The 17,302-nt window shown below is 45.3% G+C and overlaps 1 protein-coding gene across 1 annotated transcript in view; it reads right to left on the bottom strand.

Annotated features, from left to right (window-relative positions):
• birc6 (baculoviral IAP repeat containing 6) overlaps window positions 1-17,302 on the bottom strand; it is a 90,091-nt gene that overhangs the window by 70,726 nt on the left and 2,063 nt on the right. Inside the window, exons 2-29 of the mRNA XM_063874736.1 lie at window positions 15,198-15,379; window positions 14,199-14,336; window positions 12,623-12,816; window positions 12,321-12,432; window positions 11,982-12,064; window positions 11,675-11,900; window positions 11,370-11,542; window positions 10,768-10,826; window positions 8,900-10,561; window positions 7,985-8,134; window positions 7,569-7,794; window positions 7,052-7,212; window positions 6,709-6,840; window positions 6,323-6,454; window positions 6,010-6,176; window positions 5,685-5,818; window positions 5,427-5,588; window positions 5,199-5,330; window positions 4,640-4,737; window positions 4,416-4,563; window positions 4,094-4,227; window positions 3,644-3,790; window positions 3,270-3,457; window positions 2,242-2,550; window positions 1,569-1,668; window positions 1,219-1,433; window positions 912-1,120; window positions 54-406 (exon numbers count right to left, since the gene is read on the bottom strand). Of these exons, the coding sequence (XP_063730806.1) occupies window positions 54-406; window positions 912-1,120; window positions 1,219-1,433; window positions 1,569-1,668; window positions 2,242-2,550; window positions 3,270-3,457; window positions 3,644-3,790; window positions 4,094-4,227; window positions 4,416-4,563; window positions 4,640-4,737; window positions 5,199-5,330; window positions 5,427-5,588; window positions 5,685-5,818; window positions 6,010-6,176; window positions 6,323-6,454; window positions 6,709-6,840; window positions 7,052-7,212; window positions 7,569-7,794; window positions 7,985-8,134; window positions 8,900-10,561; window positions 10,768-10,826; window positions 11,370-11,542; window positions 11,675-11,900; window positions 11,982-12,064; window positions 12,321-12,432; window positions 12,623-12,816; window positions 14,199-14,336; window positions 15,198-15,379 (6,126 nt within the window). The remainder of the gene's footprint in view (window positions 1-53; window positions 407-911; window positions 1,121-1,218; window positions 1,434-1,568; window positions 1,669-2,241; window positions 2,551-3,269; window positions 3,458-3,643; window positions 3,791-4,093; window positions 4,228-4,415; window positions 4,564-4,639; window positions 4,738-5,198; window positions 5,331-5,426; window positions 5,589-5,684; window positions 5,819-6,009; window positions 6,177-6,322; window positions 6,455-6,708; window positions 6,841-7,051; window positions 7,213-7,568; window positions 7,795-7,984; window positions 8,135-8,899; window positions 10,562-10,767; window positions 10,827-11,369; window positions 11,543-11,674; window positions 11,901-11,981; window positions 12,065-12,320; window positions 12,433-12,622; window positions 12,817-14,198; window positions 14,337-15,197; window positions 15,380-17,302) is intronic.

Here is a 17,302-nt window from a genome sequence, read left to right as displayed (position 1 = left end):
CTGAATATATATAAAGATCAAATAGGAATAATGTTATTATCACGCTTGTTCACCGTTGTTGGAGTGCAGCAGGCTGAGCAGTGTGTCCAGCAGGTAGCGGATGATGGTCCTCAGCTGCTCTGTGGAGGAGTTGTTGACCAGCTCTTGGACCTCCGGGGCCCCGGCTGTGGGGAGCGACCTGCGGCTGGCCCCCAGTGAGACGCGCAGTCGCTGCACTGCGTGGTGAGCCAAGTTGAGCTGCAGCTGCAGCTGGATGCAGTCTTGGTAAGCGGAGAACACTCGCTGGTCCTCCTCCACCACCTTGTCTGGCTTGCGTAAGAAGTACTGAGCATTGTTGGCGCTGTTGAGAGGCGGCAGGTCGATGTTCTGCAGAAGCGTCTCCAGCCGATGGCAAGCTAGGTTGTATCTGGCGAACAAGAACAGGAGAGCATTGAATGTGAATGATTTCACCACTAAATATATGCAAATATCTCCTTTTTGACTAATATTTGCTACACATTCACAGTCCAGCTATTTTAGATAGGGCTTGGGAGTCAAAGGTCATTGACAGTAGTAGGAGGCAGAAAGTAATGAGGATTATAACACTGTTGGTTTGGTCCTTAGGTTTGATTTGATACTAAACAGTAGAATACTGCCCTAACAAATGCATACAGATAAGTTACTTCTGATTACTGTAAGCACAATATATGCATAGATTTGACAATTTACCCATGGTGCTGTAGATTGTACAATGGAACTTTTGATTTTATAAAATGCTCTTAAGGTAAATCCCACTATGACGCCTCAGTTGATGACATTCATTTTCCACTTTTCTTAAGAATATCTTTTTGATCAATTTAAGGTAAAGCCAGTGAAACCCCACAGAACAGGAAATGCAGGTGGAATAAGAGCTGATTTATTTCCAGGCTTACCTGCACTGGATGTCCTCCTGCAGCGCCACCATCATGGATAAATGCTGATCCACATCTGGCTGACAGGCGGCCTCGCTCTCTCCCCGCAGAGGATCGTGCATCAACTTCAGCTCGCTCTCCCAGGGCAGGATGTAGGTGTGTCCGTAGTAAAAGCCCAGCGGGATCTTTGCCCGAGCATTGGTGCTGCCGTAGCGCCCGATCACAGTGATCTAGAGTTCAGAAAGCAAAAGAGGAGAAGGCATACTTATGGTAAACAAAAAAAACCAACATCAAAGTCAGCCATCATGTGACAATCCAAAATACAGACCTTCATGAACCTGCAGACAGGTGGGGGCAGCAGGTCATGCAGAATGAGGGAGTGGGTGCTGATGTCGGTGGCCACCACCAGTCTGCGACCGTCCACCTCCTCTCCCAGCGTCCAGATGTCGATGGACAGCGAGGCCAGGTCCGCACAGGTCGGGATCAGAGCATCAGTCAATAGCACCGGACGACCAAAGTCCAGCGTCACAAAGCGACGAGCTCCTAGGAGAAAGGACACCGGAAGTTAACTTTGGAATAACTGTACTGAGGTTTACACTATATATTTTCTAAAGGATAACTAATGTAACATGACTCAGAGGAAAGGTGGTGAATATGTGATTTTGCTATGGGACATACCAGAGTGCATCCTCTCTATGATGATGGACTGGTGTGGAGGAGGCTGCAGGAAGTGAGACGCCTGGGAGATGGCCAGAGCCAGACCACTGCCCATGGGGCTCTGCAGCACAAACAAAACCATATTACACAAAGATTAACTAGATAATCCCTCTTGATGTGTTGTTATCTGATTGCTAGATAAAGGGATTGACAAAAAGCTGACCTTGGCTGTCTGTTCTAGTTTAGGCATACGTTCACAAAGGCATTATTTTTATTTACACATGTTGAACTATAAAAAAAAGGATTTGTAATTGAATGAATAGCTGATATGATCAGCAACAATAAATACATTTACGAATGAATTACAACGACGTTTTGGAACCCATTTCATCACTGTGTATCTGCAAGTAATACAGACTGCCTGCAAACCCATGAGAGAATATTCAGAAACCTGGATGAATAAAGGGAAGGATTCATTGTAATTCAATGTACTGTAAGTCTCCCTCAGATATTGTTGTATAACGTGTCATTTTGTACTTCCTTCTTTGTTGAGTGAAAAGGAGAATGAAACTGAGCAGACGTTCGTGCACTGGGTAGTTTTTAGTTGCTGCTAAAGATGAACTGCGGGTCACCAGCCAGCCCTGCATGAAAGGCAGCGGTCACTAGCTTACCACATGAAGCTGCAGGAACTCACCGGCTTGGCTTTCTGTGAGTTCTTGTGCGCAGCCAGGTTGACGGGCCCGGGGTCCATCATGGAGCCGGGGAACAGGTGAGCCAGCTCAGCGCTGAAGGCCGCTGACACCGCCTCGTTGGGCGGCGTGAGAGGAGGAGTCATGAAGAGAGGCGTAGTTTTTGGTGTGGGTGGGATGACGTCAGAGGGGTGGATGAAGAAGCCCGGGGCAGAGGAGGGGTTGGAAGGCACAGAGTTGTGGATGGGCCCCACTCCGGAGGCAGAGGTGGCTGCAGAGGTGGTCTGATGCAGCTTGGCCTCCAGCTTGGCCTTCTGTTCGCAGCGCAGACAGAGGGGTTACTCACTCATTAGATAATTGGTGTTAAAGCAGCAGAATAACTGAAAGAAAACGATCTGCAGCTGGATACTATTACATGTTTCAGGAGGGAACGAAAAAAGAAGACCACATATACACTTGGTAAACAGTAACAAAGCTTTTGGCCTACAGGAACTTAACCAACAGGATGTAAGCTGACCCTCTGATACTCATCAGTCTGAAAGGCCTTATTTTACAAATGGATTTTAGACATGTTATTAAAAAAAGGCCGCAGCCACATGCACCAAATATCTTATGCTTGATTTCTATTAACATTTGTACTATCCGAGGGACAAGTGAAACCACCTCAGTTTTGAAGTAGTCTACTAGGATCACAATATATATATATACACAGTGTATATTGTGATCCTTTATTGTATATACACACTTGTTTACTTTTGTTTCCTCTGCTCTTGCAGTGTGTCATCTTATGTGTCATGACAGATTCAGATAACTCTTCCAAGTACATCTTTTCTTTTGTTTCTTCTCTCAGCTGTGACATTTTTGACTGTTCTTGTCCAAAAAGAAGTGCAGTGATTGCAGTTCAATTAAAAATCAAGAAAATCTAAATTATGGAAAATTATATTTAGTTAGTTTTATTAAGTGAGTGAAGTTAGAAAAACTAACTGCTGGTGTGTGTGTGTGTGTGTGTGTGTGTGTGTGTGTGTGTGTGTACCTGCTGCTGCAGCTTGAGCAGCTGCTGCTGCTTCTCCTGCAGCACCTGCAGCTGCTGCTCCGCTGACACCATGGCGTGGGACAGGGATTGTAGCGCCACCTGTGCTGCAGAGCTCAGCGCCGTAGAAGCTTCTCCAACAGTTCCTGACGACAGGCCTCCTACCGCAGGCGTCACGCCAAACGTGCTCACTGGGGTTAAAGAGTAGGAGTTCAGGAGATGACGACTTAAGAGGGTTCCAATAGCTTCTCAAGTGAACCACAGGTTTTTTTATGCAGTTCATTCTAATTCCAGCATTATTCGTAATTGTTAAAAATAACAGTTAATAACTGCTCTGAGATCAGGGGCCAAAGACATCTATTTAAAGTAATGTTTACCGGTGAACATGCTGGCGTCGTCTCGCTCCACCCGTGTGCCATCACTAGTAGAGATACAACTAAAGTGCAAAGGCTCCACCTCCAGGAGTCCTGTCAGTGCTGTGAAGCTGCCTTCTGCCGCTGCACAGCTGCTCACCTTTCCATTCCCTGTACAACACAACACCAAACAGTCAGGAACACACTCGAGCTTCAGGAAAAAAATACAATTCAAATCTCCAGCTCTTTAGATTTTGAATTCAATAAGACAGAGAGAAAAGAGTCAGTATGCCATTTAAATGACTTAAAATGTAATTAAGGGTGTATACATCCTTATCAGATAAACAAAGACTGGAGTCATCTTTTTACATGTTACCCTTCTAATAAACAAAAATGTATTTAAAGACATTTTTATTTCATGTGCATTGTTTGTAACTTCATGGTTAGTCAGAATACCGTGTGAAAAGCTGATACCTGACAGGATGTCAGAGAGGTCGATCTCATCTGACTGGACTCCGATGCTGCTGTTGAAGGCATTCTTACAGGAGGAGCCGCTGACCTCCAGGTCAAACAGCACCGGGTCGAAGGGAGAGCTGTACAGGCCGTACCTGCAGTGGGGAGAGTGATGCTTATGTCTGGGTAGATACATCCCGGAATTAAGAAAACAACGCAGATGCGGTGGTGGGCTTCATTTCAGCAATGATTTAATAATACTTATTAGATAAAAAAGTAAAGTAATAAAATAGTATTTGTGCCCTGGAGAGGCTGTAAGAAACTCTTTAAGTAGTTGCAGTACCTGGTCTGCAGCAGAGCCTCCAGGGGGGTGAGGCGGTCCTGCAGCTGCCGAGAGATGGTGGTGAGCAGAGAGGCGCAGGCGGTGCTGCAGCCGGCCAGGTCCTCCTCTTTCACGTAGTTCAGCAGCACAAAGTACCAGAACACGGATCCTGAGACAGGACAGAGGGGTTAGGACTGAATGCTGGGGGGGGGGGAGAGGATCTGTGTTGCTGTTCAGCTACTCACCACCAGTAGCTGATGCAGGCAGGTAAGGCATGTTGTCCAGCATTGCCTTCAGGAGACTGACTCCAAAACCCTGCTGACTCTGGTCTCCTTTCCCATTGCTACAGCGAGAAAAAACACAACAGCAGGTTTATTATTATGTCCATATAAACCCCAAAACATAAAGAAAGATGGGCTTTTTCACTATAGGAACCAAATAATGGGTTATGCTTTTTTCCAGTGCAACCCGCTGATCTTTGCGTGAAAAATTCCGGAATTACGGCACTGCTCACTTCATAAATCCAAGTTTAGGTGCTCTCAGCGGAAGAAAATCAACATTTATTTTGCAACATGGCAAACAAAAACAAATATTCTCCAGGGGTATGTGCTAAAACCTTTGCTTATGAATATTCAGTATGTGTTTTTTCGTGCTATGCAACTTATCTGTAGACAATTTATTTTGATGAACAAGTGAGTAAGTGTTGTATTTAATTTATCGGCCCCCTCCCCTCAGTGTCACAGGCCGTTCAGATGGCCACCTGGCATGTAGGCATTACCACTGAAATCATGTCATGCTTCTTACCTTATACAAAGTGCAAGAAAGCGAGCACATTTGTGCGCTATGCTCCGGCCAGCTTCGAAGAAACACATCCGTATGATTTCCGTTAGCCGCGTCCGGGATTTAGCCAGCAGGCCCTCCTTTCCTTCTCTCAAACTGAAAAAGAAGCCCAAGAATATATTTTTGTCTGTAAAATGTCACAGTGGAAGTAACGTGTGAACAAGATGTCTTGTTGTGTTGTTTTAGTCCTACCTGCAAGGTCCATTAGAGAACACCCCGGCCAGCCAGCACAGGATGTCGAGGATGAGGCTCTGAGCGTGCTCATTGGCCGGGCTGACTTCTGTGCGTCTACACAGCGCGTCCAGCAGCTTCTCGTGGAAGTCTGGGAACTGCAGCATAGCACAGCGTTGGACCCTGAGGAGCACAGAAGGAGAAAAAGAAGTTGACTACTGCAACAGGAACAGTAGAGACAAGCATAGCAAGGAGTCACTGTCATCTGATGGAATGAACCTTTCTTTGGGCATCGACGTCTTTTTAAACTTTCTGATTGTGACTGAGACCTCCTGCAGCAGGTCACAGCCTCGCATGTTTTCCACTTTCTTCGAGGGCGCTGAGCTCTCGCTTTTCACTGCAGACACCTTCTCCTACAAACACACACAAACAAATTAATTACTGTGAGTGTGTTCATAGTGAAGTACTAATTATTATTTTATTCCAGAAAGTTAAGGATATGAGAAACTATTAAAGCCATAAAAACATGATTTAAATGTATATTTGCATGGGAGTATTACAAATATACACACATCTTGAAAAAAACGGAAGCAGGGATGTGTACCTTGGAGGCCTGAGCCCGCTGCAGCAGGGTGGACAGTGAGTGGGCTTTGGTGCCCTGGGGCTTGGCACATGGCATCCTCACCACAGGCCGGGGGCTCTCCTCCATGCCCCGGTCACTCACCGCTTTAATGTGAACCAGGAAGGAGCGGTACTTGCCTCCTGCCATGCCTGCAGGGGAGGGAGGATAATAGAGCTTAGAAAACAGGGACGCACTCACAAGTGACAAGCAGCTTCTCGAGCACTAAACCCCTGAGGGTCAGGCTGTGATCAGGTCATGATGACCTCCCAGAACATGTAATTGTGAGTGCAGTTACCTTTGACCAGCTTGGGGCTGGTGAGACTGAGCATGCCTGCATGGCCGGAGAGGTCCAGCCCACTGGCCAGCCACACTGGACCACACAGGATGTCCTCCTTGTGGTCCTCCAGGAATGGACACAGCATGGAACCTGCAGCACACACATGAGCAGCTATACTCAGGGCGGGTAATACACACATTAAGAGAGTTTCACAATGGTAAACAACAACCTTCTGCCCTAAAACATAATAAATATATATATTATATTTTTTAAATGTTGTCTGTCCTGTCTGTCAATCAAACTCAAAGCGCTTAAACACTAAAGGCAAACGTTAACGCTCATGTTTGTTACAGTTTTTCAGAAAATTGTCTCTAATATAAATCAGAACTGGTGTTATTCTTTACCTGATGTCTCCTCAATGTCCATGAACTGGATGTCCTCTGTGAAGTCATGCAGCAGAGGCTGTCCGTTCCTCTCCCCGTTCGCATGGAGGACGCTGGAGAGGGGGAAGGAGATCTGTCTGTCTACCGCCGTCTCTGTTAAAGACATAAGAGGCAGGAATAAAACAGAGAGAGGATCCATTTTCAAAAGGCTGCAATTCCTTTTAGCTGATATTAAATGAAAAAAGAACATCTTTAAGCACCTGGATCAAAACAGAGCAGTTGCAAAGAACAATCTACCAATTCAGTATCGTCAGTGTACCAAATACTTTACAGAACAGATAGCATCTCAAGGCAGTGTCCTTACCGCTGACTTTGCCCAGCCCGGGTGATTTGTTCTTCAGTAAGGTGACCTGGATCTGAGGAATGTTGATGATGTTGGCATTCAGGACAAACTTGAAGTCCACGTGACCCACCATGCAGGCCTTGGGCAGCACTAGCTCAAACACATGCTCGTCCCAGCTGGAGCTGCAAAGACAACGTGGGTCACTACTCAGATATTCAAACTAAAGCACTGGAGATGATTTATAAGAGGGGGAGCCCTTCATTCAACTGGGACACGTATTGAAGTGACTGCAGTCATACAGCGATACTGAATGGAAACAACATATAATTAAGCTTGCTTCTCCAATTTGTGCTGCAGTTTCTTCTTTTTATTTAGTGAATGAAAGAGGATGATCTCAAGATTTAACTATCTGAAGAAGTGGACAGCAGTGCTGGACCGTAATTGTCAATGTTATAACATACCTGTTTTCCCTTTTACACTGAAACGGCAATATGTAGAAATAAATTAACTTCATAAACTCAGACACAGGTCACGCTACCTGTCGCTCTGAAGCTTCCAGGTGCGCGTGTGTTGGGCTGCGTCTCCGTGGTGCTGCTGGTGGAGGTGCTGTGGGTGGCGCCGCTGCTGCTGCTCTTGCTGCACCTCCACCCAGCATGGTGGCACAGTGGCTGAGAAACGGGGGATCAATGTCTCGAAGCGCGTCAGCTCCACCAGCGACATCAGGCTCTCCGTGGACAGCGGCTGGTCCACCAGGAGGTCCACTCCTGTAGGGAGGACAGTTTCAGGTTAGCAACATCGCAGAGGGGCAAAGATTTTACCACCGAAATGTTTTAACTGACTCAGGCCATGATTTCTTAAGTGGACAGTTACTGAGTGAGTGAAGATGGGTGTGGGTGTGCGTGTGCGTGTGCGTGTGCGTGCGTGCGTGCGTGTGTGTGTGTGTCTCAGGTTCACCTGTGATCCCAGGGCTAGAGGGGTTTGAGGAGGGCTTTGCCCCCTCAAGCAGCAGTTCAGACCCTTTGGAAAGGGGGCCATCGATAAACATGTCTCCATCATCTAGATCGTCACACACACCTCCAATTTGAAGAAAATGAAGTTCTCCACCTTCAAACGAGAAACAAAACTAAATGAATACCTACAAATGACCTCACTGCTCTTTTAACTCTAACCTTTATTATTCTCACAGTTTATAAACATATCACCTGCAGGTGCTAAATCTCTTGAACTAAAGAAAACATATATAAAGCAAGGCTGGACATTAAACTTGCTGATGGAAGCAGAAGAATTGATTTTTTCATCATGCGTTTAATGCCTGTTCACACAACTCAGAACATAAATACATTATTAAAAAGGTTTTTATTGAGTTTTGACCAAGAAATTAACTGGGAAGATAACTTTACACCTGAGTGTACTATACATATAAATATAAATATACCCCACTATGCTCTAATAGACTCAAATAATCAATTAATAACAACACATCTAAGGCTTTTAGGCACCTCAATTGTGTACATGTTGCAGCTAAGTTATTGTCCAATTTGAGCGAGAAAATGCCAAAAAACAACAAAACATACCTTATTATTTTTGAGTAATTACACTGGTAATTTGAATTTGAGCCACGAATAGTCATGCCAATACCATGAAAAGTATATATTCTTCCTGTGTGCCACAGAGCTTCAATTTTGCTCAAAAGCTATACAAAAAACACTTCAATGTTGAACTGGAGGACATGTTCCATCATCACCACAGATAATCTGCTGCTGAACACAATCTGAAAACCCAATTCTTTAAACACAATCACAGCCCATCTATCCCAGCAGTCAGCAGAACTGTACTCTGCAGAAACAGGCCCAGGAAGGAAACACTCACCTTTGGTGCAGGCACAAAGGCGGTCAGTCCCAGAGCAATAGGTAACTGAGACAAAGGGGTCTGTCTCCTCTGCAGACCCCTCCTTCTTAGGCGGTTCCACCTTGGCCAGGACCTCCAACGTGGACAGGTCTAGTATCATTATATATCCAGCCCGTGTCGTCACCACCAGGTGGCCAAGGCCCGTCACCTCCACCCGCTTGCACTCTTTATGGCTCATGCCAGAAGTGGAGGGGCCGGTGACAGTGCTGCTGGTTGTTGCTGCTCCACATGCAGTCCCAGTACCAGCAGAGCCACCAGAGCCTGCAGGGGCCATTCCAAACCCAGAGGAGCCCTTTTTGGACCCTGAGGCCAGAGCCTCCTCAGGAACCTCTTCACTGTCGTCCTCCCTGCTGTCCAGCACGTCAGGAGGCAGCAGTATGAGGGAGGTGATGGCATCACAAGGGTCCCAGATCTGCTGCACCTTCACCGGTTCCTCATCCAAGGTGACGATACGGGTGGAGTAGTTGAGCTTGTAGAGGGCAAGATAGCCGCCATGCCCACCACTTGGGGACCTCTGTTGCTGCTGCGGCTGGTCTCCTGGGGGCAGAATGAGGGGGGTCTGAGGCGGTGAGCCCCCCGAGTGGTGGCCTTCCACCCCATTGGCCACTGAGTGTAGGCTGTCTCCTTTGCGCTGGCTGCAGAGTGCAGAGTGCAGGCGGTTGAGGTTGTTGAGAGCCTCCACCTGGTTTGTGGCACTCAGAGACTCGTGGCCACATGGCTGCAGGCCCACCAGGAGGTGCACACCGTCCCAGCAGGGCGTGATCGAGTCCACATAAAGGTTCTCCTCTTCCAGCTGTTTGGGAAGCCTCAAGCACTGCACAAGTGCTCCAGGCCGAGGGGGGGCGGAGGCCGTGGCCGCAGCCAGCGTGCTCCATTTGTCCATGTGACCATCCAACCCTGCCAGATTAGTTGCTGCATCAGCAAACTGCTGAATGTAAGTGATAGGAGGATCCTGAAGAAGAAGCTGCTCATGCGTGTCAAACTCCATCTCTATAATCTGTGGCACAGTGAAGCCCTCCTCGTGGAGCCCCTTGCTCATTAGATTGTTCATTTGAGCAAACACCTGCCCTGAGGACTTGTCATCCACCTCTCTGATGCTGTACAACAGCAGCACAGGTATAGTCCTGCGCACAGCCGGCAGAGAGGAAGGGCTGGGGGGTTGGGAACCTACAAGGTTAGAGAAGCCCTGCTCCTGGGCCGCAATCTGGGGGTTACAGGTCTCTATCTCCATAGGGCCCTGGTCCTGAAGAGGCCCAGGGTGAAAGGGCTCAGGGCCGTGAGTCCTTAGTGGACCATCTGTGGTCCTGCGAGTTGTTGCTGGGGCTGTGGGTGGGGGTCCAGCCTTGGGTGTGCTGGATGCTGAGCGGTAGCTGAGCAGGCCTCCGGCCAGCAGGCAGGGGAAGGGAATGTTGTGGTAGTCAGCCACCTTGTCCTTTGCTTTGGCCTGGCTGTGGGCCTTGGCTTGGTTTAGTGAGGGGTTGGCACCCAATTCCTCCAGGTCCTTAACCGTGTCCTCCAGCACACTGGCCACCACCTCCCACTGGAGCTTCTCTGGCTGCTGCAGCACACTCAGCGACGTCACCCCCAGGCTCACATCCATGCTCTCCCACTGGGACTGCTGGCCTGGAATAAAAACAAGTGGAGAGGTCTGTCAAGTTCCTGATACCAGGTTGGATAAATTTGTTTTTTAAATAAAAATATTGAAATAAAAGCAGAGGTTAAAATGTAAAGTGACACCCAGTATCTACATTGCTTCTGATATGGTGCATCCTAATCTAACACCACCAACACTCAGAAATGACAAACAGTGGTAATTCATGTCTTCATACCGGTCAATGACTCTGATCGGGAATGCTCATCACTGTCTGAATCCTCCAACTGGTCATCACTGCAAGTGAAGAAGTGATTTGTAATACATGATAAAACACAAACAAGATTCCATCAAAGAAACAATAACTGAGTGCTTGAGTCAAGTATATGGCTAGTGCCTTTAAGTCATCCACAGAATGTTTGTTTTAGGATAGTTCCTAAACTCGGTGCCATGTTTTGGCACTATCCTAAATTATCTAACAGCTGGAAATCTATTTTCAAACCTTTATCAGATGTTTCTTTGCTATATTCAAAGTTCCAGGAGAAGAGGTACTCTTAGAAGAGATAATGACATGATCATAGCCCTTCAATTATTAGTGACATCCAGTCCACAACTGGTTTTTTTGTTGTTGTTATGTAGGAGTGCTGCTATCCAACAACATTTCCTGAGTGAGTGAGTGAGTGAGTGAGTGAGTGAGTGAGTGAGTGAGTGACTGACTGACTGACTGACTGACTGACTGACTGACTGACTGACTGACTGACTGACGTCTGGGAGGAAAGGGTAGTGATTTCATTTTGATCTGTTAATTAAATGTATATTTTTATTCTTCAACTCTTTTACCTGTCTCCCTCTAGCTTGGGCAGGTCTGAGCAGGAGGAGGACTCCTCCAGCCAGGCCAGGGTTGGTCTGCGAGACTCGCTTAGGGTCTGCTGGCTCTGCTCCGCGCCCCCGCACAGAATCAGCTGCCTCAGGATGGCCGGGTCGTACGGATTGATGTCAAACTTCAAGTGCACCTGTTCAGCCCACAAAGACACACTCTTGATTCTGGGCCCATACTAACATTTACAGGCTAACACCGATATCATTGAAAGTGAAACACAACCCATAAGAGACAGTTTGATGCTTTCACATTCAGATGTTCTGACCTTCATCATTTTGGAGACGTCCCAGATGCAGATCTTGCCCCTCTTGGTGGCAGCAGCCAGAAACTGTGGACAGCTGCCGAAGCCGTAGCAGGCGATCTTGTCCGAACTGTCGGGGCTGTTGGGAAATTGGGCAGGGCTGGTGGCCAGTGTCACTGACAGCGGCACATTCTGTGTGTGCTCACCCTTCACAAAGGGACAATTGGGAGAATGTCGCTCGTGTTCAGACCTAGGGATAGCACAGAAATGTTGGTTGTCAGTCATATGTCATAGCAGCTAAATAAATGCATCATTAATAAAGTGAACTCACCAGGGCTCATCTGTAGGTTCCCAACAGACCAGACACACACTGCAGGTGAAACACATGGCTCTGTCATCTCCTGTTGAGGCAGGCTATGGAAAGACAGGGCGGGACAAACACTTACACAGCTGCTTTTCAACAATACACAGCAAGCATAAACAGCATTGAAATAGTAATGATTTATAAACATCTGCTCTGGACCATGCTGGGGAAGCATGCAAAATGCGAGGCTGCAACATCCTGATTAAGCTAACGGTGCTAACAGTACATCCTCCGGGCGGATAGAACAGCAGAAGACTCTGGTAACGGCCCTTGCACGTGGAGCAGTGTGCTTTTAAGACAACCTACCTGGTGGTAAAACCCTGCTTGTGCCATTGGATCAGGCTGAGCCCACCTGTACCCAGCATGGGGCCATGATGTAAAAGTCTCCCTCCTGTTGGCCTCACTGTACATCAAAGATCTGCAGAGAACACATAACGAACAGGTTCAGTATTACCTGTGCAGGTGTGGAATGTATCACAGTTCCTGTTCTGTAGTGGATTATTTGCTATCAGTGATGTGCGTGTTGTGTATCATAGATTACAGATTGATGCTCAAAAAGTGGTTTGATTTTAGGGGGGGGGGGGAGACATTATTTCCTGCTCGCTCACCTATCTACAGAGCGCCCGGGGCCCACACCAAGCTCAGGCCTGGCGCTTGATAAGAGGTAGGAGAGCCTGTCCATGATGGATGAGGCCACAGACAAGGCAGCTACGTTCTGGTTTATCTTCTTGAGCTCATTGACAATGGCACTGGCTACCAGCTTCAGCACGTGGTGGGGAAGCTGGAGGGTCACTGTCGCCCACTGAAAGAGAAGCCAAACATCAGAGAGGAGAGATGGATTTAATGACAGTAACAGAAAAGCAGATCAGTAGGAGCTAGCTATATTATGGAGGTGTGAATTTACAGTCAAGCCGGCACTGGTATAGGTAAACACGAGTACATGATGACTAGTGTTACCATCACGATGTAATGCAGCAGTAAGAAGTAAACACATTCTAAAGTGAAACATGTTGCATTGTGTTAATAGAAAAATCAGATCCAGAAAACAATTTGATATGGTTCCCTTTGTAAATGTGGTTATTTCCTCATTTTTTAAGTTGGATTGCACTTTGCTGTACCGAAACACACACCCTGTGTTTGGACAATTACATGCACTGTACTGGCTACACAAGGAAGAAAATTCATATTGATCTTGTTACGCGACATTGAAATAAACTGACATTATATTTTGTTCAGAAGATTAGAATATGATTGAAACCAATACGTTTAAAGCTCTGATGTGCCGGTGTTTACATCCCAGAGGCCAACTGTGACTAGCGTAGGCCAGGTATTCACTGATAACTTTATTAGATTGGTTTGCTTTAATTTCATTTTAGCGTGGTTTTGTTGGATAAGGTAATCTAGACGGACCCCCAGGCAGAGATCCCTGACACGACTTCACACTTAGCTATAGCAAGATTCTGAAAGGAGGGCACAGGATGACCTTAGTCATAGTTTGTTATGCTATCAATAGTTGGGAGAGAAAACTAGCTGTGCCAACACGGCTGTGTTTAAACTGGCAGTGAGAAAAAACAATCACATCTTGAAAGAAATTGTGTGAATTCCATTTGTACCCTAGAATGTACTTACAGGTATTTTGTACTTAATATATATTTAAATCCATATGTATATATAGATAGATATGCATATATACTTAAATCTAAGACCATAAAACCGGTAAAAGATCATGTAATCCAACGCCATAACATAGTACCGGCTGAATCAACAGCTCAGTGTTAACAATAATTCAACATAAGACTTACAGAGCACATTTTCATTTAAGGCTATTGCATTGGATGGCAATAGATTATACAAGTGTTCATGTTATTGTGTCCACCCTAAAGAACCTAACCTACAATGAATGCAGCTCTTCTTTTGCCCACAGGCAGTGACAGCAGTAAGAGCACAGGGGAACAAGTGGAACAAATGACTCTGCAGTACTCAGAGTGTCCTGAGTGGGAGGATCATTAGTCTTCCTTCTCACATGATCTTCTGAGACATCCCATACTGAAACCCGTCTGTGACTTTCAGGTGTCACTAACAGCTAAATGACATGTCCCTAATGTGCTGGTATTAGCATGGAAAGAAAGCCTCTAAAGATGTAACATGTAAGAATTGTCACCTTTTGAAAGATTTCAGACTAACCTTGGCCACTTTGTGATTGGCTGCCGTCTCGTGTGAGGTATTCTTCAGGCCTTCTTTGAGCTGGGTGATGAAGAGTTCATAGCCCTCTGTGTTAGACACGTCAATCTTTTCCTGACAGGCGGACAGCATCTGCTGGGCCTAAAAACACAAGACAAACACAAACACACACACAGTCAGAGTCAGATACTGGTACCATCTTCATAGCAAAGAAAGGATTTCTGGGGTTGTCGAGCCGTTAAATGCATGATTATATGACCTCAGTCACATGTCACTGTAGATACATTCAGGAACATTAACCTAACAAGTGGCCCCACAGCAAGTGTCAGATAATTGGTATTGACCGGTACAATGTGCCTTACAACATTTCATTTTTTAGGTACATCATGGAAGCTGTTGCGATGCAGTTGAACAGTAAGATATAATAGCAGATGAGTGCTCCTCTGTTTCCCCTAGGATTTTGTCAAGCAGCGATCGTGGCAACGCATCCTTAAATGGCCTATGCAAGGCATCTGTAAGCATCAGCACCAGAGTATATTTCCTGCCAAATGTTGCATCAATGACAAAACATGGCTTGTGTAAATGTGTAGTGTGTAGTATCTAGAACAATTTGATATATACAGGTTGTGACATCAGGTCATTAAACATCAATAAGTGTGATGACTGTTCTGCCAACATGATAACATGTTTGACTTTTATTTAGAACAACATAGTTTGTGTTAGCTGTTAGCGATTAACATAATCAATGAGTGTTCCTGCTGGCTCCAAAGAACACCACCTGGGGCACCCACTGTTCAGGGGGCTTTGACTTAATTAAGGCAATAAAATATTCACTACAAAACCAGAGAAAGACCCAAACAGGCAGTGCAGAAGTAATAACAATGAGCAGTTTATCATGATCAAGGGCTTATATACTCAGGGAGGAATGAAAAGTTCAAGGAACACACATTTTAACGGGCACAAACAAAACTGGTGTGAATATGAGTCTCTCTTGTCCCTCACCTCTGTCACCGGCAGCTCCAGCTGGACCATGTCCTCCGGCTTTGACACAGGAGGCTGCAGAGCTGTGTCCAGGAGCAGGATGCCATTCAGGTCCTTCCTGCATCCCACTGCATAGTCGTCCACAAAAAGCACCTTGTCCACTGCAGGGAAGTACTGACACCTGACACGGCCACCAGGTTTAGCTGTGAGAGGAACAGAAGATAGCAGAGTGTCAGGAGGTGTGAAGGAAGGGAGGCTGGATGAAATCACTACCTGAAATACGGTTAAGTTACATTTATCTTTGGGCAATTGAACTTTGAGATAAAATACAGGGAGACCTCAGTTATTCGCCATGTTTGCTCTACCAAGTTGTGCCAAATACATGACAGCCAAACAATTGTTCTGAAAAACAAGAGTGACTAACCATCCTGTACACTCAGCATGAGTCTCTGCACTGTCTGAAGCACTGGACAGACGGTCTTCATAGGTTGTCTTCACTAGTGCTAAATATCCATCATATTCATTCTATTTTCATGCTAACTTTCTTATTTCTACTGTGGAATTTAAAACAGATATTTATTAACCAGCCCTTTCTCATACTTTGCTGCATTGCTTTGGGGTTTTACACAATGGATGCTCATAATATGAGTTATGTTTGTAGATATAAGCTCAGTGTTAAATTGCATTGCCATGACACCAACTTAAGGTATCTTCCTTGTGTGTAGTCCATTGGCTTAAATGGTTGGTGGTTGACAAAAGGAGGGTTGAGTTGGGTGGAGGATGGGTTATGTTTGAAAGCTTGACAAAAACAAACAGAAGCCAGACAAACAAAGAAATGCCAGCATTATTATTAAAACAACGAGAAGAGCATCTTTGAAAACGTAAGCATTTATAATCTCTAAGGACTGTGCTATTGCAATGTAAGATATGACTGTAAGCTTCTTACTTGCTGTGATTAAAGTAAGGCAAGGACGTTTAAGCTGAACAGTGTGTAACAATCCCCCTTATCGATGGACACACTATGTTATTTGTTATTCTATAGTCTGTGACATCACATACAATGTACAGGCTTCCTACACCTTTTTCATATTAAAAGTACATTTTAAAATATTGCAATGCAAATAAGTATCCAGTCCTTGGGAAATTCAGAGAAGCACACAGTCAAAAACAATTAAAGCAAAATAAGATCTGTAATTATTATAAAGGTTACCAGAAATGCAGTGAGGGGCATTGATCATAATGTTGTTCTTTCTTATAAAAGAAAACATGTAAAAAAGGAACAAAAATGGAAATCAGTCTTGAAACACCCAAAAACGGTCAGGATCTTTCCATTCCATCTCTGGTTTTGTCATCCTCTAGCAATGGATCTTACAAACCCAGAGACTAGATAGCAACAACAAGTTTTAAAACACATCTAGACGTTACATAAGCATGCATTCAGGTTCAACTGGGATCAACCGTCTATATCCGGTCGACAGACATCTGATGGTGACAGACACAACATCAGTCCTGACCTGAAAACCAGGAGCCTGTGCAGTAGATGTATTGAGATAAAAGTCAATTTAAAGTCAAGTAAAAATGAATATCCGACAGCTCAGTATTGCATGTACAGTGTCACCTTTATGTATACTATAAACATACACAGCTTCCACTGGAGCAATATTTGTATCAATATTTGCTTATGCAGAAAAAAATCAATCAATCATTTGTTACTAGTTATCCTTTCACATGGTTGCATGGGGCTGTATCCCAGAGGACATTGGGTCTGAGGGGGGTTACACCGTAAACAGGTCAGCAGACATTCACGATGCTGACACACAGAACAGACAGATAACCACTGCAGCAAACACGTTCCTCTCAGAGAAAGCGACATGACAGACCATCATGTTTAGAGAAAAGCTAGGGGAAGATGGTTGCTTAAAAGACTTTGTTACTTTGTTTTGGAAAGTGAGAATGTGTTGTATTATTAGGATTACTATTATTATTATTATCATCATCATCACAGGTGAGATACTAGCCTACATCTCAAAAGTCATATGACACAATCCTCAAATAGGTGCAGCCATCAAACACAATGAGCGGTACAAACTAACACGTTCCACAATCAAGCAGTATTTATGTGAGCG

Source organism: Eleginops maclovinus, chromosome 22 (assembly GCF_036324505.1).
Source record: "Eleginops maclovinus isolate JMC-PN-2008 ecotype Puerto Natales chromosome 22, JC_Emac_rtc_rv5, whole genome shotgun sequence".
Taxonomy (NCBI): domain Eukaryota; kingdom Metazoa; phylum Chordata; class Actinopteri; order Perciformes; family Eleginopidae; genus Eleginops; species Eleginops maclovinus.
This window is presented reverse-complemented; position numbering and strand designations above follow the sequence as displayed.